The sequence below is a fragment of the Pseudochaenichthys georgianus genome, chromosome 17 (assembly GCF_902827115.2).
Source record: "Pseudochaenichthys georgianus chromosome 17, fPseGeo1.2, whole genome shotgun sequence".
NCBI lineage: Eukaryota > Metazoa > Chordata > Actinopteri > Perciformes > Channichthyidae > Pseudochaenichthys > Pseudochaenichthys georgianus.
The window spans coordinates 19,911,217-19,935,005 of NC_047519.1; the positions used below are offsets into that span (position 1 = coordinate 19,911,217).

The window sequence follows — 23,789 nt, forward strand, 5'->3', positions numbered from 1 at the left end:
TTGCATTCTTTTTAATGTTATTCTTGTCCCTGGGCAACAAAGCATGAAAAGCCACTGTCTATACAGCTATTGTCTGATAGTCAATTAGTGTTTAACAACGCTTTTCCTCACCATTTGACAAGCAGTTAACAACAATGGAATGAAAGGTTACCAGGAGAATGTAGGTGTTTGAAGCTGCATCGCTTTAAAGGTCAGTTTATTATTACAGTAGGTTTATTCTGGGAAGACAATGCGCTCACCCAATGAACAACAATGTATTAAAATAAATTCAGTAACATACTTATTGTTGGTTTCAAACAAGTATCTATTTTGTGTAATTAAAAACACTTGCCAGTATGTCAGTACCATGGATAGCTCCGTCGCTTTGCGCCATTGTGTTCCCTTCCTCCGCCAGGGGTCGCACTTCAGCCAGTTTCTCTCTGCGGAACCATCGAGTAACAGCTCCTCAGAACGGGGAGGGGAAAGAGTGTGACACACTTACCAAACAGTAATGATACGAAGGTAAACAAATGATCTATTATTCCTGCCTGGACATGGTATTGTGTTTTTGTTTTATCACAGTTTGAAGCGACCACTTTTCACTCTCGTTCATTCATTCACCCGAATGTGTGTTTGTCGCTTAGCAATATTTATGTTCTGCTGGGCTAATCAATGTTAGCTGCTTTTCAATGTCAATGTCAACGAGTAAGTGTGTGCTGTCCTCTGACTTAAATTGCAATGTCACAGCTGCAAAAATCCACAGCAACTCCTTTTTTATTTTTCTAAAAGCGTAAAGCCTTATAGCTGAACTGCGGTAGACGACAGTCTCTGGTCTGCTGCATGCTGTATGCTCCTGTCACATGCCCCGATCTAACTATCAGGATCCTACAGGAAGTTAATCATGATGTACATTCAAAAGCAATTAACCCCTAACCCCTGAAAAACTGAATTCATTATTGACCATTTGCTGTGTAGTCACATAAGGTAAAAACATACTGTCTATAAGCCTAAAGTAAACATAAGTAAAGTTATGGCTTCCTTATCTAAAACACCCACTGCATACAGTAGACCTGTGCTCCTAGTGCAAATCAATATGAACCTTTGTATTAATCAACAAATAAGTACATTTATAAATACATTTGCTGTGTATCGCACTTCTAAAGCAAGAAACACTTGGTGAAAAGTAAAACCAAAGCAATACTTTGACACTGTTAAGACAGGATGTCAAATCCAATTGTTGAAAAAAGAGTGTATAATAGAGCATAACCGGCACAAAAACAAGAGCACACACATAAATTACATACATACATAAGAGGAAACATAAATTACTGTTGTTACCTGACTGTTGTTACTGTTGTTAGCTTTATTATAGTGTGTGATCACACAGGATGACACTATATAAAAGTGTTTTAGGGCATTATACATTGTACATAACGGTAACTAGTTTACTAACAATTTCCATGTTTAAAGCTACATGAGGGGGGCACTAACGGAGATCAGATGGAAATCTTTCCAGCTGATGTGTGGACAGGGTCTGATATTAATTAGGTGTTTTTACACATTGATGTACACATTAAAATGAAATGCCCCTGTAGTTGTTCTGCTCCTGCAGTACATGACTCCAGAAAAAAAAGCAGCCAGATTTATTTTTGCCAGTGTTACTCACTGCTTTTTGTGTCCCAATGATAAATGGGCACAGAATAGCCATGCTATGGGTCATTGCTCACTTGGGCCACCTATACTAACAGTACTCATACATCGTAAGGTGCCTTGTGATTAAAAAACTCCCACCAAATGACAAATAGGTTATTGTGGTGAACTAAGGGAACCTCTGCAGAATGTAACAGCAGCAGGAGTACTTAAAAGTAGAACATAACTTGTAGATACATACAGTCAACAGCAGTGGTTCCCAACCTGGGGGGCGCGCTCCCCTTGGGGGTGCACCACAGATCGCAGGGGGTGCGCCAGGCCTCAGATGATTTGAGGCCAAATATCATATTTAGACTTTTTCTTTTTTTTTACATATAATAACGCAAAAAACATGATTGTCGCTAAAAGCCTTGTCTCTACATTACAATAAAATAATTGATTATTTAATTTTAATAAAAAATCAAGTTAGTAGCTAATAAAGGCATAAAAAGACAGAAATGTATAATTCTTTCTTTAATATAAATGTTTCTTCTGCCCGTAAAGTGTCCAAACCAGGCTTTTCTGGATAAGCACATTTTTAAAACAGTCATTGTCCATGCCGGTTTCAGTTGGATTATTTGTCACAGTTGCTCCGATCAGATCGTTCTCCTCCATTTTGTAGATTATTTATGACTTTTGAATCCACATAAACACATCGGCAAAATCCGGCTAACTTTGAGCATGTGTTTTAAACAGTTTAATCCCTTTGTGAATTGTTTCCACTTCCGCGCCGTCCTTTAATTTCTTCATACAGCGGGAATCCAAATGAATTAATCCTGAGTCCAATAACCATCAAAGTCACTCCAATAGTGCTCCTTAATTACGCTTTCATCCTCCTTTAACAAAATACTTCACATTCATCCAGTTTGTGACAGTAGTTGTAGCATTTTTGGGACTTTGAAACTTTAATTACCCAACTTCCAACAGGAGTCATTTGGGGGGGGATCTTGGGAAAAAAGGTTGGGAACCCCTGGTCTACAGAACACAAACTCATGCTAGCTTCCTTCCGTCTTCTCCCCTTTGCATCTCATCGTCTTAATCCCTCAATGTTAATAACTCTTTCTTCTGCTTCCAGCCAAGGTTTGATGACTGTTGTGTGAGGGGGGTAAACCAAGATGGCCACCTGCCGTATTCCACTGGTCCTGCTAGCCTGTGGCTCCTTTAATCCCATCACCAACCAGCACATGAGGCTATTTGAGCTGGCCAGAGACCACATGCACAGCACAGGTATGGTTTTATATTGTCTGGTTTATTTGACTTTTTGTATCTGAAAACCCTCAGGGCCAAAGGAGCTTCTGGGTAATGTCCACCAATTAATATTCTTTATGTTTACAATAAATTAAATGACTGTGTGTATTGAACTAACACAGAATTATGAGCCAACAGCTCCTAGGTTTTTTTAGAGTCACATCATTATTTTTATTTTATGGCCTGCTACTGTTTGGTTCAGTGTCCTCACTTTCATCAGCCTTGCTTCCAGCAGCAGCAGCAGGCAGCTGTTTTCAGCTAACAAGCCCAGATAAACCTTCTGTCTGAGTGGTCTAAATAAGCACCAGATATACAAAGTCAGACACTAAGACACTAGCGGGATAAGAAAGCTAACAATGCAGAGTTTGTCTCAGGAGTTGGTTAAATCTGAAAGCTCAAGAGAGATTAAACTTGCCATAAACAAACTCTAAAGGAATGTTAATCTTGCTCTTTGCCTTCCTTATGTGAAAGTAGGTTATTTAAAGTTAAAAGTTAAAGTTAAAGCCTTTTATTGTCATTATACACAGAGTATAACGAGATTCAGAGTGCAACTCTGTCCCGGTGTGCAAAAAATACAAACAAATACATAACACTAAAAAACACGGCAATAGGACAGACAACATACAATCATACGGGGAATAAATAGTTAAAAATATTGATATAAAAAATAGTATATAAAGTGCATTTAAAAGTGTGTGTATGTGTGAGAATGGTTACAGTTATTGCATTATGTGTGGTGGTTGAGCAGCCTGACGGCCCAGGGGTAGAAACTGTTTTTGAGTCTGTTTGTCCGTGACTTGAAGCTCCTGTATCTCCTCCCAGAAGGCAGGAGAGAGAACTGTCTGTGACCTGGGTGAGAGCTGGGTGAGAGCTGTCCTTTATCATTTTGTAAGCTCTGCTAAGGCAGCGGGAGGTGGAGATGTGTTCCAGAGAGGGCAGGGGGCAGCTGATGGCTTTCTCTGCCATCCTGATCACTCTCTGCAGGGCTTTCTTGTCCGCAGCTGAGCATCCTGCATACCACCCAGAGATGGAGTATGACAGCACGCTCTCGATGGTCGCCCGGTAGAAGGACACCAGCAGCTTCTTGTTCAGTCGGTTTCTCCGAAGCACCCTCAGGAAGTGTAGTCGCTGCTGGGCCTTCTTAACTGCTGCAGTGGTTTTTGCATTTGCTAGCACATTAGGCATATAGGGCAATGACAGGGCTTTGTTTTTCAGCTTGTTGTGCAGCTTTAAACACCCAACATATTTGTGTTTGAATCAAGTATGAATAATAATATTTATATATATCAGTGGCGAACCGTCAGGGACTTCAAGGTATTCAGAGAATACCCTGGAACACTCAGATAAAACAAACAAAACATCGATTTAATTATATAAATAAAATGTATATAAAATGAATAAATGAGAATGGTATCTGTGTTGTTGGTCTGTAATATTACAGTGTTACGTTGATTTGTTTGTCCTTCTCGGACCATGCACTACGCATTTCAGTGGTTTTGTGTTAGAAAAGAAAGCAACCAATCAGATCTTGTTCTGGGTCTCTGGGTAGAATATCCTTCAACCAAGGTATTCTACATCCTTGATAGAATGCCCTGGCCGTTGCACTGAATGAGAGCGTACGTTTGGACTGACAGTTTGATCAACCAATCATATATTGATTTGTAGCCAATGGGCGTATTCTTTCAGAGTTTCCCTCGGTTCCAGGATACTCTAGAAGGCCCGCTAGTTAACTGGCACGAGACAGAGGATCTAGATGAATGCGACGAAGCAATTCATGCCGTTTTATTGTTTTTAACGTTGAAATGACAAGTGCACCAGGTGAAGATGAAGTTGTTCAGTGAACAGACGGACATTATAACGCGCCGGAGGGGGGGGGGGGTCTCCTTTATATAAACCCAGGTCCAAAGCTGCTCTGAATAAGAGTACCGGCACGGTCACATGTTCACAACGACATCATTATACCTGAACAGTAATACACTGGTCCTGAGTCGGCTCCCACTCTTAAGATGCTTTGTGTAACTATGCACTGTGTAGCATTGCAGTGGGCAGGAACTGAGAATAATGCTCTTGCCATTTCCCTCCGACCCCTCACCTATAAGATCAGCTGACTAGTTTGAGTGTAACAATAGGAAAAGTACTGTTCTTGTGATGCAGGTGCAAAAACATCAGTTTTAGACACTTTTTTTATAAACACTAGATTTAACACAATTAGCTTCTCTATTCCCCATTGCATTTTGATTTTTTACTAATTTCCGCTTGGGTTGTCCAAACATGTAACATATGTATACTTATTTTGATTAAAGGGTCAGATTTGGCAGACCTCTGCTAAATCCCTGAAATAAAGCAGCTTAATTCAATGTAAAACCCTAAATCTATGTAGTATGGAGAAACAACCTGTCATTTATGGCCCACTTTGGTAATAGCTGGGTTTTCCCTTTTCACAGTTTAGGAAAAGTAAAGGGAAACAACAAGAGTCCTTGTTCTTTTGGGGAACAAAGAAACGTATATTGTTATGAATTAAGTATTGTTTACCTTTTCCTATCAATTCGCTTTTCAGTCTCCACCTGCAAGGTGTATAAACATCACCAATAAATAGAAAGTATAAAAGATAATTTTGTACAAAACAAATCTTTTGAATCTATTCCAACATTGGGAATTGCCGGGTCAACAATAACCCTAACCCTGGTGTACAGCTTTCAATTGATATTTTCTGTAATGTTAATTACAACATATCATCGGGGTTATTTACCCTTAAGACAACTCAATGGTTAAAGGAGTTTCAAATCGATTACACAGTACGAGCTGTAAGTAATGACATTGTTCCCTGTTTTAAATGCATCAATCATAGCATGTGTCTTCAAATGTGAGATCTGAAGAAACACTAATAATATTAACCTGAGTATCTCACAGGTCTTTGTCTACTGATTTATATGCTGGGTCTGTATCGACTGTCATGGTCCAGATAACACTGTATTCATCTTCCTCTCTCCCTTCAGGCCAGTACCAGGTGGTGGGTGGCATCGTGTCTCCAGTCAGTGATGGCTACGGAAAGCAAGGCCTGGTTCTGGCTCAGCACCGTATCGCCATGGCAAAGCTGGCGCTGCAGAGCTCCGACTGGGTCACGGTTGATGAATGGGAGAGCCAGCAGGCAGACTGGACAGAGACCGTGGTCACCATGAGGTGTAAAACAAGTTTATAGCAACATTAGAGTTCACTTCGCTTCATTTATTAAAAGTTACATGCACACATTTGTAGGATAATGTCAGCCTGCATGTCATTTTAAGATGAAATGGTGTGTGCAGCTAGTCAACACATTAAGACCTTTCATTAATAATAAAATAAGTGTCCCGTACTGTGTTTTTGTGTTGACAGAACCAAGCACATCTTATTTCCAGTTTATATCCACCACCCAGTAGCTGATAATTGCTTCTATTAGCTTTACTCTCATCTGTTACCTCTGTTATAGTTTTCTTCGCTGACATCATCAAGTTTCAGTTAACAGAGTTGCTCCTCCGCTCGCCCTGCTCCTTGTCAACCTTAACTACATATACAGCAGTGTGTTGCCAGGTTGTGGTCTCTTGTAGGCCTGCCAGACTAGACTGTTTTTCATGAGGTGAAATAAGGGGCACCTGCTGTTAAATTCACTGGCAGAGATGGGATGCTGTAATTGCAAATGGCTACTTTCGACATGAGTATGTGCGAAAAGAGACAGGCATAGGTGCTATGAATAAGGTATGTCCCAGGTTACTATGCAGAAATGTGGAAGGTATTTGCAGCTGGTTCTTTTCAAGAATCCAGCCCAAGCGAATAGGGCTGCAGCTATCGATTATTTTCAATATCGATTCATCTGCAGATTATTTCCTAGATTAATCGATTAAATCTAAGAAATGTCATAATAAAGTGAAATAAGGTCATCCAAGTTACTCAAAGTCCGAGAGGATTTCTTAAAAGGTATTGTTTTGTCAGTCCAAACCCAATAAGACATTCAGATGTATATATTAAACAGACAAGCAGAACATGAAAGACTGAAAACAGCATTTTCTGCATAAAAATGCTAACTAACCGTTGCAGCTCTGAAAGGGAATGAATGATGTAATGGATTTGTTTGACCTTATTCTGTATTACTGCACAAACGTAATCATTAGTCAGGCTTATTTTTAGAAAGGTCTCTTACACTTGCATCATTGTACTTCTTCCGCTTTATTAATTCTCCCTCTCTCCTGCTTCGGATTTCTTACAAATCCCCTCATGAGTGTTTGCGCAACAAGGGTGCTGATCAAGCCATGAAGTGGCCTGTTGTTATCCATGTCACAAGTCCTCTCACACACACACACACACACACACACACACACACACACACACACACACACACACACACACACACACACACACACACACGCACGCACATGCACACACACACACACACACACACACACACACACACACACACACACACACACACACACCTTCTAGAACACCTTTAAGAGGCTTAACTTGAAAAATAGTTTTATTTCTATTTTTAAAAGTTAAAGCATCAACTTTTTCCCTTTAATTATTCAGTTCAGTTTGATAAAGATTTCTATGCATGATGTTTATATTAAAATGTTGTCCATTAATGAAAAGAATAAGGCAAATTATGTTTTAATACTTGACTAGCTACTGGTGACAAGATGAAGAAATAAATACTCAATATTAGTAAGGAAAATCGATGTATTACCATTACCAAAGACATTAATCGTAATCTTTGCTTGTCATGCAGGTATCATTGTGGCCGTATCTTGAAGGAGTATGAGCGGAGCACAGGAGAGCACAAAGACTCCAGTGGAAACCCCTCTCCCCTCTCAAGTAAGAACCTCTCACTGTTGTGAACTTGCGATCAGCTCAGAAACCCTTTGACCTCTGTCGGTTCCCGGCATTATATTATATATCTGGTTTTAATCTGTGGCGTTGGGTGTTATTTCTCTTATTATTGAGATGGAAATGTTTGATTAGTTCACCATTTTGGTCAGAGTAAATGTAAACGTATTTCATGATTTCCCATGAGGATGAACACATCCCTTTGTGTCGAAGCACAGCCTCACAGATTCACTGTCACTGAGTGGTTGTAGCCTCTTTAGGCCTACATAAAAATGACATTCTTCCAAATTACCAAACACACAGTGCCTGATTTTTTTGAGTATATTCCTTCATCACGTCTTTACCAAGCCCTCTACAGAGTTGGGGTTAAGGATTTGCGTCAATACAACATAATGGGCCTGTGCTCCTGACCAACAGTGATTAGAGAGTATTAGGGATAGGTTTAATACTTTGAAAACTTTTGTGCATGTGTATTGTGTAACTGAAAGCAATAGGCTCTGTGCACAAGATGGCGTCTATCAACTTCCGGCGGCTGGGTACTTCCGGTTTGAGTACAGAGTTTTGACAGCTTGACAGTTATGTCACACCGAGAGCAAGAATGAGCGGATTTTGGGGTAAAGAAAAGCGATTGGCCTTCCAGCGTGTAAGAAAGTGGGCACTACATTGCTGTGTGCCCCTTTGTACAAATTCGTCCCGTTATCAGAATACCTTTATTAGTCCCACAGAGGGGAAATTTGCAGCGTTGAAGCAGGACAGACCCACAGACAGCTTAGTGTTGAATATCTTACATGCGTTAAAAAGTACTAAGTTATAATATAATAAACAATATGCTAAAAAAAAGATAAAAAGTTACATAATTTTCAAAAATACAGATAAAAAACAAATCAAATCTACAAATCCTGTAGCAGTTCTTAGGATTTAGCAGCCCGGTATATATATATATTACAGTTATTAAAGATGGCATATGTATATAAAGTATATATTGCACATAAAGCACATAGTTTGACGGTATTTAACAGCAGCAAATTACACAATGCTATAATCGGGAGATAAGTTTCCATTCATTTCGGCAAGCCTGGGCAACAACGATTAAAAGATTTCTTGCTCCCAAACCAATTGTGTATTTCTTTACAAAAAGCAGTTATACCATACTATGTTTAGGTACTAATGAATTATATCCTCAAAACAAACGCACACATAAATAACAAAGGAAAATACATAATTTAATAAATCCACAATATGATAACATTTTACAGATTAATTTAATAAACTTTTACAAAACATAGGTTGATGTTATATCGGGGGGAAAAATACATATTTAAATTAGTCTCTGCATATTTAAGTAATGCTAGTTTATATAACAGATGAACAATATATATGATGTGTGCATTTCCAACATATCCTCTGAAAGAGTGTTAGTCGTTGAGTTGAGTAGTGAGCCATTCGTTTTTTTTTCGTGGTGCGATGTCTGCTGAGAGGTCCTTGTATGCCTCGCTGACTTTGAGGACATCTGGGTCTGGCAGCTCCCCCTGCACGGCCTAACGTGTACTCCTTTGAACATGTTTATATGATAATTAGGACTTTAAGAACAATTTCACACTCAGACAACAATCAAAAAGTTGTAGCAGGCTACATACAATTACTTAGGACAATAGATATTACCTTACACCGTCAGCAACTGTAAACGGCTTTGGCTTAGTGGAAATTAACACCATGTCACTCACTCTGCCTGGTTTCACACCCTATTAATTACACAAAAGAATTGTCAAATTAATTGAAAAGGTCGTTGATGCAACATACTAAATCAGCTCTTGGCACAAAGGAAATACTCATTAAACCGTGGATTGGTTGTGAACACATACTGTACTTACCATGGTTCTTGGCTTGTGCCATCGCTGCTCTGTTTCAGTGCAGCTGAGGACAGGGGGTACAGCAGCCAGGTTGAGTGTGGAGTAGTGTGCGGTCTGGAACAGCAGTGCAACATTGTGGTTGCAGAGTGCTGTTCCAGCTACACAGGAACACTTTGCCACTGCAATCTCCACAGGTGAACAGTTCTTAAAACAAAATGTCAGTCATTTTACATTTAGGACACTGCTTCAATACAACACAGACACATGAGAAAGCTAAGAGCAGGCTGATCAGGCAAGTAATAGGTGTGGGAAAAGGCTAAACCATGTCAGGTTGTCAGTCACATCACATACACAGAAGTTCTGCTGTTTGGAATACTGTAATTTAAGGACATTCAAACAGATACGCTTGTATAGCCTCAGCTCTCTCAATGTATTATCTTATATTATAACTACATAAAATAGTGTTAGTAGAACGTTGAACAGCTTAACATAGATGTAGGGTACAAAACCAGCACTTACCTAACATTGGCCAATACAAATAATTGGACCCTACATGGATTATACTCAGGGCTGCACATAACTGGTGCGCATGCGCACCTCCGCCAAAAAAAGAGCACCGGGTCATTTGAAAAAAGGCGCATTTGCGTACCAAAATTGAGAGAGGGAGAGAGAGAAGAGAAAAGAGAGGAGAGATATTTGCGAGTTGCATATGAACTCAGGGTCGGCACGTAGCACTGGCGTTATAGATGTTCGCCTAGGGCGCCAGAGGAGAGGGAGGCGCTGCGCTGGCAGTTCTGGGAGGGAAAAAAACATTTTTGACCGTTGGTGCTCATCCTAATTTTCGGTCTTGATGTAACAACATTCATAATTAAGTAAATGTAACACCCTTTTCACCCCGGTTACACGTTTCATTTGCCCTGTACGATGGGCGTTGTAAGTGATGAAAATGGGGGATGTTGGCTTATCTGGCACCCGCAGCTCACAGCCAACGTGCGAGTGAGCGAGGGAGAGAGAGAAGGGCGCACCGCCCGGTACCGGCGCTGTTGTTATTAGAATCTGGTGCTAGCTGCTCTAACGGATGTAAGAAGAAGAAGATGTTTCTACAATGATGTGGAGGGAGAGTCCTCTCCAGTCAGACTGAGAGGCTGATACTACAGCTCAGTGAGGTAAAGCACTATGAGTGTTTAGATAGTTCACACAGTCTAAATTCAAACAGTTTGGTCACAATTTATGTAAACACATATTTCCAAGGCACTCCTTTATAATTATTGGGATAAACAGGTTTGAAATCATTCCAATGTATACTATAAGACAGTAACCAAAAATATCCTTTAAAACTGGAGATAACAAAAATGCATAAATAAATAAATGTTAAGGTAAAATAAGATATGAATGAACAACATAAATAAAATAAGTTACATTCATTTGTTATTGGCTATGGTAGGTTATTGGTTATGTTCACATAGTTATTTGATTACATCCACGCAGACTCAACCAAAGAGAAAGAAGTAGGCCTATCATCAGCTACCATGTCTGAGAGGAAGACAGTGAGGAGAACAGTCAGGAGGGTAGTGATGACAGCTTGTAGGATTACTGGTCGTGCTAATGTTGTCTTGTGTTCACCTCTGCATGTGTGTTCTGTGTTCACCTCTGCACGTGTGTTCAGTGCCGTGTGTCTGGCACATAAAGTCAAGACCCCTCAAAAGTTACGGTTTATTTCATTTTAAGGATGCGCACCAAGCAACATCTCCAGGTGCTCCTTTGAGAACCAGGGCAAAAAAGTTATGTGCACCCCTGATTATACTAACCATTCAGTAAAGAACAGCAGCCGTCACAACCAGTTTCTGGGGGTTCCATGAAACCAGAGACGGTTTTCAACCTCTCATTAAGAATCTTTGATGAAAGCTAAGTTTGGGTTTAGCTAATGTATTTATCATTTTACACGAGAGGGTTACAAAACGAAAATAAATCTGTAGCCCCTTCATGCTACACACACATAGCTACCAGTTGATGTGAGCAAATGTATTGTCACTATGTAATCTGTTGCAACACGTCAGCTAGCTGGGCTTATTTGAATCCTAAATCACAGGTTACCTACTCTTGCCACATCAAAACCCCAGAACATGAACTTGATTGAGGCTTTGAACCGATTAACACTTTTTATTTTCCTCCCTACTCTGAGATCGTGAGGCTTTTCATGCTTTCTCATGGACCTGTAACAGCTAGCCCTGATGCTCACTCTCCCTGAAGGTAGATCTTTGTTTGAAACTGTGGGGAATTGGATATCATTCATGTTATCCAAAAAAACTTTATAGTACATCATTAAAACGCTTTAAACTGTATCAAGACTGTCAATTTGTCAAAGTTAGCCAGTAACTACAGCTTTGTTTATCACTTACCTTCATAATTATCGACGTAGCTGGATATGTAGCTACATCTTGAACCCCTTTTCTGTTTTGCTCCTCGGGGCTGAGCCTGCCGCTTGTACCAGCCGATGTACATCACTGATGTTAACCTTCGGTAGGTCTTGGAGACATCGAGTGTAAAATAGTGCCTATATAATATCTATACGCTATCTATCACTCTTCCCTCTACCGCTCTACTGTAGACCGGAAGTTTACAACCGCACACCCAGCCGCCGGAAGTTGATAGACGCCATCTTGTGCAACTAGCCCATACAATTAGTGTTCAGGAACAACATCCAACAACTAAACAACCATGAAAACATCTATCAAAAAATATTATGATTTTAGTTTTGTCTTCTAAACAAAAACCACCATGCTTTAGCCTTCAGCCCCATAGATATTTAAGTAATGTATGTCTTTACAACTAGTTAATCAGATCTAGTCATGTCAGGTCAAGACTCAAATACAACTTTTTCCTTGATATTAAAATCACTAATTATTCCAGTTTGAGATCCCTTTGAGGAGAATTATAGGATTGCCAACTTTTGTAGTTTCATTGTGAAGTTGGCAAACACCAACTGAAATATTTCCATGAATTAAAAACCAGCACGATCTGAGGAATATGTAACTCTTTGCCATTATACAGTATGTATATGTATACATATTTGAGAAGTACCTTTGGCCCCTCATTGCGTATCAACTTTTTTTTCTGAACTTTATTCCATGCTATGTTTTATAATTTTATTTTTATGATAAATATCAGTCACCATTTATCCGCCCTCTCCCTTCAGGCCCCTGTCCCCAGTTGAAGCTTCTGTGTGGAGCTGATTTCCTCGACACTTTCCAGGTCCCTGACCTGTGGCTGGACGACCACGTTGAGGAGGTGGCGGGACATTTCGGACTCATCTGCGTCAGTCGGGGGGGGCTTCATCCCGAGCAAGCCGTGGCCGCGTCAGACACTCTCTCGCGCCACAGTCATAACATTTTCCTGGTGAGGGAATGGGTGAGGAACGAGACGAGCGCTACCGAGGTCCGCCGGGCTCTGAGACGGGGCCTGAGCGTGAAATACTTGATCCCAGACTCTGTGATAGAATATATTCACCAGCACAACCTCTACACAGAGGACAGCGAGAGGAGAAATAAGGGCACAGTGCTGAGGCCGCTCGCCAAACAGGCAACACAGCCAGGGAAGAGTCTGGATGACTGATAGCTGAGCATGAAGGCCTTGAAGTGTGAACTCACTCACAGATCAGTGCTTCTCTTGAGGGACTGGACGCTCGGCTAACTTCCACTGGACTGCAGAGTGATAGAGCTCTGCACATCCTGCTAAGAGACACACAATGGCCCAAATGTGTTTTTCCAGGCATCACTTGTTGTTAGTAAGAACATTTTCACAGTGCTGTGGTGTGTTTTCAATCATACACTTGGAGTGTTGCGAATACATAAACATTTGTAGTTTTTGTAGTGTACTTGTAGTTTTACATATCACACCATTGCAGAGTTGGATACATTTAAATAAAATACTATATATTTAAAGTATTTAAGTCTGACTGGTTTTTTTCCGTTGCAGCTCTCAGCATTTAAGACATAATAAGGTAATGAGTCCACATCCCCTTAACAACCCAAATACCTAATATATGTATAAAAATACAACTTATCCGATCCTTTTAGAGATACAATTATAAACCGTTATTTAAACAGTGACAGGCTTTCCATTTTACAATAAGAGCTAATAAACAATTGATTTTCACAAGAACAAACAATTGATGTTCCTTCTTTTCTTAAAAGCAGCCAACATGGGAAATAATTTCACAATAGACAATGGTTGTGGAATATAGTTCAAGGTGCGAAATCCATTTAATAGTTTGAGGTGCAAAATCCATTTAAATGTGTCAAAGTTGTTTTTAAAACTGACACAATGGTGTGAATTTTGTTTCATAAATGTGTGATTATCCTGGAGAAATACTAAAATCTTATATTTATGTAAACATTATTTGGGCCTTATATCTGAAAACCTAAGGATCTGCTCTTGAAATGCAGCCGTGTTTGTTGTGTATATTTTATGTATATTAGATTGTGTGCATCTTAATCCCAAGGCTACCAAAGCGCCCCATGTGTACGTTTTTAATTGAAGAATACTAGATGCTGTTTTAAATTTGCTCACATATAAAGATCATTGTTAGTGTTTCTACTCTGCAGCAGCCTCCAAAGCTATTCAGTTCCCCAATTATCATCCACACACTGCGTCTGTGAGCCTGTGTTTTTTTTCTTCCACCAAACGATTTAAAGTAATCCTGACAGTTGCTCAGCTACAGAAGGTGTTTTTTCATTGAGGCCAATGGCTGAAAGCGCCACTGTGACTGATACTGACTGGCATCCGTTGAGCGGTGGTGTGTCTTTGTCTGTGTCTTTGTCTGTGTCCCAGTCAGCAAAGGTTTTAGAGAGTTTGTTTGCTGCAGCTAGCCTTTTAAAAGAGATTATCAAATTAATTTAGTTGTTTAGGCGAAACAAAAGTGGTGACAGTCCCTATTGTGCTACATTTCATTGTTTCAGTTGGATCCTTTTAAGCTCAGGTGGTTCTGCTTTTGTATTTTGCTGCATATTATTCACACTGTGTGCTTTACATCCACTTGCTGATACGTAATAGAACTTTGTATGATTTCACTCCATTAGGCTGATTGGTTTTTGCCCTGTATGTTGATTATTACTCTGATTGATTATAAGATATTACTAATCTTATACAACAGAACTATGCCAAAGCTGCTACACGTGGAACTCCCTATAAGCACTCTCTAACATAAAGCTACTCCGCATTATGTATGCATGCTGGAATAGCGTGGTGAGGATTGAGTGTTACGTGGAGGGGGAGTGGGAGGTAATCGGATTAAAGTGAATTTGGTTCAAATTGAGGCTTTTGACAGCAGGTTCTGCACTCTGGAGCAAGTAGCTGTCCACAGCAGACCTCTTCATCATTCACTGGGAGTAAAGAGAGCAGCAACCGCCAACATGCCAGTCGATTTGAACGGATATTGGAAAATGATCTCCAGCGATAACTTCGAGGACTACCTGAAGGCTCTTGGTGAGTTTGCAGCAGGGGAGAGTGGAGGACAGGCCTACTAAAGAGAGAGGCAAGGGGGGAAATGTTTCATCACAGGAGCTTTTAATAGCAAAGTAGTTATTGTAAACCTATAAATACTACTATTTCAACTTTAGTTAAGCGAGATTGCAGCTATTGCACGATGTAGTACATTAATGACAGAAATCCACATTTGTTGACATACTTAATATCTTCCAATTACTTTTATATAAAAACTATAGAATACAAAATCATTGTTTATTAAAAAAAAATACAACTCAACAGAGAGAGAGAGTTTCTCATGTTTCTGACTGATTTTCTCGCCCTTCTCTGGAACCTGTTGCAGATGTAAATGTTGCCGTCAGGAAAATCGCCACCTTGTTGAAGCCTGATAAGGACATTTCCCACGATGGGGACCACATAGTCATCAAAACCCTCAGCACATTCAAAAACTACAACATGGACTTCCATGTGGGCAAGGAGTTTGAGGAGGATCTGTCTGGAGTGGATGACAGGAAATGCATGGTGAGAATGTGTAGACAATGTAACCAGAAGGGGTTTATTATAAATGTTAATTAATGTGCTGTATCACACTTTTGAGAAACCTATTGAACCTTTCCGATATCGTCTTAGTGCAAATCCTGTGTGCATATAAACTAACAGTTCTGTTTGGCACACCTTCAGACTGTAATGAGCATATGGTGTAGTGAGACTGTATACAAAACCCTGTCTACTTACAAAACTTTCTTTAAACTTCTCACACTCAATGTGAATGAACTGCTGTGAGACCGGTGTCGGGAAAAGAAAGTGAGAGAGAGAGAAAGAGAAATAAGTAGAAACTCAAGTTCTTTTAATCAAATTATGTCCCTGAATACTGAATAGGATCAAAGATTATCTGGGGTCCCCCTTGAAAAGCTTTTTTATATGCTGATTATAGAAAAGCTGTTTGGAGGGTGGCTGAGAGAAAAGGGTCATGTGTGTCTGTATTTGCAGATTCTATCGGAATCATTATTTATGGGGAAATGTTTAACATACCTCTATATGTGCATGCATCTACATTGATTTGAAAAACGTCTACACTAGTGCATGATGTGCTATAATCCCATTTTCCTCCTGGCCTCATGCAGACCACCATCTCTTGGGATGGAGACAAGCTGGTGTGTGTGCAGAAGGGGGAGATAGAAGGGAGAGGCTGGACCCACTGGGTGGATGGAGATGAGCTTCATCTGGTAAGAAAACATCAGCTTCTGCCATGAATAATAATTTATGCAATTTGGACACTTTAATCCAAATCCAAAATGCCTCTTAGCACACTATGTGCGGTGCATTTAATGTGTGACTCTTGAATTAGCCCACAAGCTCCAGCAGTGCAATTTATTGTGTGAACTGCATATTTATGATACTGCCAAGTCAATCATATATGTTTACCCCTAAAGTAACTGTTTAAAGAGGAAAAACTCACTTGTATATTCTAATTCTTAAGCACATAACAGCCACGTTATTATCTTGACTTTCCAATCTAATTTCTGTTAGAAGAACTTCAATAACTTTCTCTCCTCCTAAATTCACAGTGAGGCATGTAATGAAAGCATTAGCATCTGAAAAGACTTTAAAGTAATGGCTAGCACATTACCATTTTCATTAGCTCAGCATTATCAGATTACCCTCTGTGTGATTACTGCTATCAAAACTAGGCAAAAAATGATCTGCCAAATGATCTGGTATAAACTATGCCAACAGATGTTTTCAATCAGCTGGCATGAAATTAGATATTAGTTGGAGGTTTCCTAGAGCTGGCAGAGTGTTATGAATGTTGTGCAACAGTGGCCTCCGGTGGCAGAAAACTCTTTTCAATTTGGATGGTAGAAAGTATTCTATCAAACTGTTGCTGCCCTTTAAAATCCCCCTTAATTAAACTGAATACTGAACTGTGAATGACCTCTTGAATAATATACTAATAATTAACATATCCTCAGAACCTACCATCTATCTAGTAACCTAACCTACTATCTATCTACCACCCCCCGTCTCAATCAACTTCCTCTTGACTGCCTTTTTATTTTTTTTATTTTACCATACTTACTTGTTTGCCTGTCCTTGTTTGTCTACCCTCCCTCATACTGTAAAGCGTCTTTGAGTTGTGAAAAGCGCTATATAAATAAAATGCATTATTATTATTATTATTATGTAATTCAATTCAATTCAATACCTTTATTTATCCAGGTAAAATCCCATTGAGATCAATGATCTTTTTTTCAAGGGAGACCTGCAAATAATGTTAATAATTAATGTTGCTATGTTAGTCAAATGTTTGTCTGTGATTGTAAGAAATACAGTAGACAGTAGGGCTTAAGATCTATAATTCTCCTGGTCATTTTCATTAGTCAATATTACATTCTGAGTCAGATCTAAAAATATCTAAAACAAATGTATTGTCTGTTGTTACCTGCAGGAGCTGAGAGCCGGTGGAGTTGTTAGTCAGCAGGTGTTCAAGAAGTCCTAACTGAACAGGATGGCGCCCCCTGTTGACATGGGCCTAAACAGACACACCAGAAACATCCCATGCCTCTGACATCCAATCCTACATCTCCTCATAATGTCCATCTATCCATGTGTTTTCCTATATTGAAAATGTCATGAAACACACAGTTATATTCCATCATAACTACTTTTCCAAAGCAAATTCAGAGGGGCTGTGGCATTATGTATCATGTACCATCACAACATGCAATACTCTATATCTGTCTCAGGGTGGGAGCTCTTTTTATTAACAGTTTAGAAGTGTTGGCTGCATGCATACTGCTACTGGAGGTGAAACATAATCTGAAATGACCTAAAGTGATGGATGGCATTGAATCCCATTTTAGTTCCCTTAAAAATTGCTTTGGGTGGCAAAAATACAAATCTGAGTGTTTTTGAGGGCTGTAAACTTCTTCACTACTGATGCTTAGTCTCCAGAATGGATATATATGTAATTATGTGTATTTATCCCTCCCAGTTCCTTTGGGAATGTGCCAATATAGTAAAATGAATCAATCAATAAAGTAAACAATGCTTAATTATGTCAGTTGTATTTGTCTGAGTGCGACTGCCATTTATTTTGTTAATTAAACTTGTTAGATTTGGAATGTATTCGTTTGGTAGTTCAGTCATTTAAAACATAAATGATTGCTTATCATTAATCCAAGTTTCTCAGGCCAACACATCAGCTGTGGTAGCTCTTTTGATCTAAAAATGCTTTTACAGACTTGCACAAGGCTTATTATGGCCTCTGCTTGAGAGTTTCAGTGAGTGAAGTGAAGCCCGCGGAGCTGTGGCCAGACAACTCGAGCCCCGCTGTGCTCTGAATCAGCTAATCTGTCAACTCACTCTGTGCATTGCCATTAGCAATTGGGCAGTCAGCTGTCCAACTCACTTGCTCATTCTTTGCTGCTGTTGCTCGCTCTGCGGTTCAGCGTCCTGCCGCTTTTTGTGCATTCACATCCTGCCAATCCCTGCATCTACCGGCAGGCTCTGATTATGTATGGTTCCACAGGGGGCTGTTATTGTATGAGGGGCCGTGTAGGCCAACATTCAAACTCACCTCGCACACACACTACTGAAAACCTCTGGCCTTGCACACTGAAATACTCTCACATTCACTACTGAACACCTCACACACTACTGAAAATTAAGCCTCACACATATTACTGAAAATTAACCTCACACACACACACACACAACTGAAAATTAACCTCACACACACACTACTGAAAATTAACCCCATACACACACTATTGAAATCCTCTCACATTCATTACTGAACACCTCGCACACACACTACTGAAAATTAACCTCACATACACGCAACTGAAAACATTTTACTGAAAGGTTGTTAGTAGGGAATGTGCATGTGTTTCACCTATGTGTGTGAGAGGGGGATTCTTGCTGTAACGGAAGTCATTGTAATGAAACGGAACTCACAAAGAACAATGCTGCAGTGATACAGTAGGTGGCGATAATGCTCGTCTGGTTGCAAGTCGCCATTAAAGAAGAAGAAGAACGAAAACAGAAGGTTGTATTCAGCATGGATTTATAGAGAAACGGCGCCGCAGGCGTAGGCTGGACCCCGGGCCGAGCGGTCTACAAACTGAGACGGTCTGGTCCATAGATATATATAAACACTAGATGGCTCATGGGAGATTTTCCAGCGTAGCTGACTGGCCGCCATCTTGCTACAGTCAACAGTTACTCTGATTCGCGTTATGGTAGCTGTTGTAAGGTGAGTGATCTGCACAAAAATACTCTTAACTCGCTGAAATCTTGACTGATTTACAAACGGTTTGGTTTATTATAAACATTATTAGCATGGCTATGATACAGGATGCTTGGACATGTTGAAATTGCAGCTTTTCTTTGTGTATGTCATGTGGTTGTATTTATTAGCTGGCTAATAACAAGAGGCTGTCAGTGAGACCTAGTATTACAAAGTTCACCCAGCAACTTTACACCAGTGGGAGAGGCAGAACTGCTCTTTCTTTTCAACACAACTTAAGTTACACATGATTTCTTCCAAGTGGTTTGGCTTGTTAAAAACATCTTGCATTATGATACAGGAATTAGCTGGCTTTGTATTTACAGAAGTACCTGACTATGCCGGACTTTTGTGCAGCCTATGGATGCTCCAATCGCCGTTGTCTGCAAACAAGAACCCGTGGGAACACCACATATGTTTATGTTTGCTCAGTCTAATAAACCCATAACATGGTTGTGAAAGAATACCAAAGCTGAGGCTGGACGATGATTGATTGTTAGTGTGCCATGTGTCACTGTGTGTCTTATTGGTTTTGTGGTATACTGTATTTTATTTTATTGTGTGCAAGACACATTTAAAACAAATAACCTTGAACCTTGAAGCCCCATCTCTCCCCACCTGCTCCTGCTTCCTACATCCCCTCCACACCACACCAAGTTGTTCTTCTTAATAATAATAATACATTTATGTTGGGGGGCCGCCTTTCATAACACCCAAGGACACCTTACAGGGGCATAGGGGCAATATAGGGAACAATTTAAACAGTGGATTTTGTGATATATCAGCCGGGGTGAGTCAAGACAAACCACAAATGGACTACAGAAGGACATATGGTACAGTTTATATTATTCTTGGTATTTTTTCAATAACATATTTCAAAGGTTCTGGATTTGTTTAAAAATCTAGAAACTAAATACAAAACTAGGATGATATGAAGATCTCATGTCAAAAATAATTGTGATAAATTAGACAGAACTGGCCTGTCTGTGAGCACATTTTATGTTGGTTTGGTTCTTCTGATAAAGGTGTGAATATCTAAATAATATACCAACATATGCTATTGTCATTAGTTGTGTCCCTGTTCTTCAAGCTAAGGCATTGCTCAATTAACAACTCTTGGTTTACAGAGTGGTAACATGAGACCGATTTTTATATATAAAATATAAATGTATTTTAATTTTATAATTTATTTATAATTTATTTTAAATATTGACAATATAATAAAATAAATGGAAATATATACACCGGCAAATATTTAATATAAATACCTTGTGTGTGTATAGCTATTGCTTTATCTGATTAATGTTATTTTCATATGAAAGTCCATGATTATAAGTATGCAGTATCATAACTACATCTTTGATGTTTATAAAAAACCAAACCGTTTGAAAATCGATTGAAAATTGAGCAAGCTATGGTTATTTAAATAGTAAACCATAATGTTATGAATGAGAGCACTGCCTGTAGCAAGATGGCGGCCAAGTGGCAACGTCGGTCTCCATTGGCCAGCAGCGTGTGTGAGCCATCTAGTGTTTATATATATCTATGGTCTGGTCTATCGAGGTTTTCTTGTTTACATCACCTGGCGCAGCTCGTGAGGTGGCCTAGCAAGTAACCCGCTAGTAACATGTACAGCTGCAATAAGCTAACAAGCTAATTGAGCCAGAACGTTTCCTTTTTTTGTTTTAACATTTATTGAAGTAATTGATATTTCAGGCTGAGGTCCTCTCAGCCTGAAATATCAATTACTTCAATGGCCAGTTAAATATGGTTGATTAAGCTGTGTACTTCTAGCCGACAGATATGTTAGCATTAGTTAGTTAAGTAAATATAAGACTAACCTATGTACTCCAGCTAGCCGGCTAACCTACATCTGTTGCTCCCGGTCTGCACGTTTTACGTTGCTTAAGGTAAGTGAACATGAAACTATTCAGCAAAACTTTCAATAATAATCTAAGGTATTGAGTTTTGGGATATTACTTGCATACAAATCTATAAATGCCTTCAGGTTTCTAAAATATACAATATGTGGTAAATTCAACAGTGGATCCAGCAAAGATTCACATTTGTAGTTATTGATTTGTTGCTGTTACTTAATTATACTTTTAATAAATTCAAGTCAAGCTTAGTTACATGTGATGGTAGCTAGTTAGTGCTCTTACTTGTGTGCCTCCTCCACAACCAGACTGTATTCAAACTCTTACCAGTTCTATCTACTTTAAACAATTAAAAAGACAAAATCTACTACATTTATTGATATACCAATCTTTATTTTTGGGGCCTCTTCTTCGTTTAAATTAAACTTTCACACGTGAGATATTGAAATACAGTAATATGGAAGCCCATTTCCGCCACTTGAAAAAAATAAAATCCCCATGAAAAGTCATTATGAGATAAAAAAGTCGAAATAATGAGATAAAAAGTCATAATTATGAGATAAGAAAGTCGAAATAATGAGATAAAAAGTCATAATTATGAGATAAAAAGTCATAATGAGATAAGAAAGTTGAAATAATGAGATAAAAAGTCATAATTATGAGATAAAAAGTCATAATAATGAGATAAAAAGTCATAATTATGAGATAAGAAATGCGCATGCGCTGCAGTGGCGCTGTCTTCAAAGGTCCCTTCATCTGCTCTCCACCATGCAAACAGCATCTAGTCCTAAATAAGGTAACTATTACAGGTGACTTTTGTAAATGTTAGATGTTACATATAGCCTATATTGCAGCTAAACTACAACAATGCAGTTTATAGCTTTGACATTACCTGTTATGAATATAATATATATGCCTATATATATATATATATATGTATAGAGTTAGAGCAACTCACAGCAGCAGTATGCCTACACTATTGTCATTAGTGGCGTGAACGTTACCACAAAACTATAGGCATATATATTATAGTTCATAACAGGTAATGTCAAAGCTATGAACTGCATTGTTGTAGTTTAGCTGCAATATAGGCTATATGTAACATCTAACATTTACAAAAGTCACCTGTAATAGTTACCTTATTTAGGACTAGATGCTGTTTGCATGGTGGAGAGCAGCAAGGTGATGAAGGGACCTTTTAAAGACAGCGCCACTGCAGCGCATGCGCACTTCTTATCTCATAATTATGACTTTTTATCTCATAATTATGACTTTTTATCTCATTATTATGACTTTTTATCTCATAATTATGACTTTATCTCATTATTATGACTTTTTATCTCATTATTATGACTTTTTATCTCATTATTATGACTTTTTATCTCATTATTTCGACTTTCTTATCTCATAATTATGACTTTTTATCTCATAATTATGACTTTATCTCATTATTATGACTTTTTATCTCATTATTATGACTTTTTATCTCATTATTTCGACTTTCTTATCTCATAATTATGACTTTATCTCATTATTTCGACTTTTTTATCTCATGACTTTTCATGGGGATTTTATTTTTTTCAAGTGGCGGAAATGGGCTTCCATACAGTAATAGTTTTGTCTATTTAAAAAAGAATGAGCCATTCCGTACAGTTAACTTCATATTTCTTATTGTCTAAAGCATTTATGACACACGTTTTCCCCTCTCATATTCACAGTGTGGATCAATTGAGACAGCGTGCAGAGACTTTGAGAGAAACCTCATCGTGACGGATGTCCTGTCTGTGGGTTTGGCTGGATAGGACTGAGGCGGAGAGGTCTTTCTTTCTTTTCGTTAGCTGAATAAAAAGACAAGTAAGAAATAAAGTGCTTGAATTTCACTTACCGAATAAACTGCATTCATGGACGGTCCGTTTGAACCGCTGAGCCACAAGATAAGTGCGATATTTCAATTAAGAATACTCCACCAGGCATCAAAACAACAAACATGTCCGAGTAGCAGCCTGGAGCTAATGAAGCTAACGGGGCGAGCAAAGAGACCACTAGCAGTTTAGTACTTCCGTTTCATTACAATGACTTCCGTTTCATTACAATGACTTCCGTTACATTACAATGACTTCCGTTACATTACAATGACTTCCGTTACATTACAATGACTTCCGTTACAGCAAGAATCCCCTCACACACACATAGGTGAAACACATGCACATTCTCTACTGAGAACCTTTCAGTAAAATGATTTTCAGGAGTGTGTGTGTGTGTGTGTGTGGGGGGGGGGGTGTGGGTGTGTGAGGTTAATTTATAGTTGCATGTATGAGGTTTAATTTTCAGTTGTGTATATGCGAGGTGTTCACTAGTGAATGTGAAAGTATTTCAATAGTGTGTGTGGGGTTAATTTTCAGTTGTGTGTGTGTGAGGTTAATTTTCAGTAGTGTGTGTGTGAGGTGTTCAGTAGTGAATGTGAGCGTATTTCAGTAGTGTGTGTGCAAGGCCAGATGTTTTCAGTAGTGTGTG

General features: G+C 39.1%; 2 protein-coding genes across 2 annotated transcripts; both read left to right on the top strand.

Moving 5' to 3' along the window:
• Positions 1-407: 407 nt before the first annotated feature.
• Positions 408-13,558, top strand: nmnat3 (nicotinamide nucleotide adenylyltransferase 3). The gene is made up of 5 exons (XM_034105269.1): positions 408-501; positions 2,744-2,895; positions 5,913-6,096; positions 7,676-7,761; positions 12,820-13,558. Exons 2-5 carry the CDS (start codon positions 2,784-2,786, stop codon positions 13,233-13,235), a joined length of 798 nt encoding a protein of 265 aa, XP_033961160.1. The 5' UTR covers positions 408-501; positions 2,744-2,783; the 3' UTR covers positions 13,236-13,558.
• A 1,396-nt stretch (positions 13,559-14,954) lies between these two features.
• On the top strand, positions 14,955-18,148 carry rbp1.1 (retinol binding protein 1, cellular, tandem duplicate 1). The gene is made up of 4 exons (XM_034105270.1): positions 14,955-15,107; positions 15,451-15,629; positions 16,232-16,333; positions 17,557-18,148. The coding sequence occupies exons 1-4, from the start codon at positions 15,035-15,037 to the stop codon at positions 17,605-17,607; spliced, it is 405 nt and encodes a 134-aa protein (XP_033961161.1). The 5' UTR covers positions 14,955-15,034; the 3' UTR covers positions 17,608-18,148.
• Positions 18,149-23,789: the final 5,641 nt, after the last annotated feature.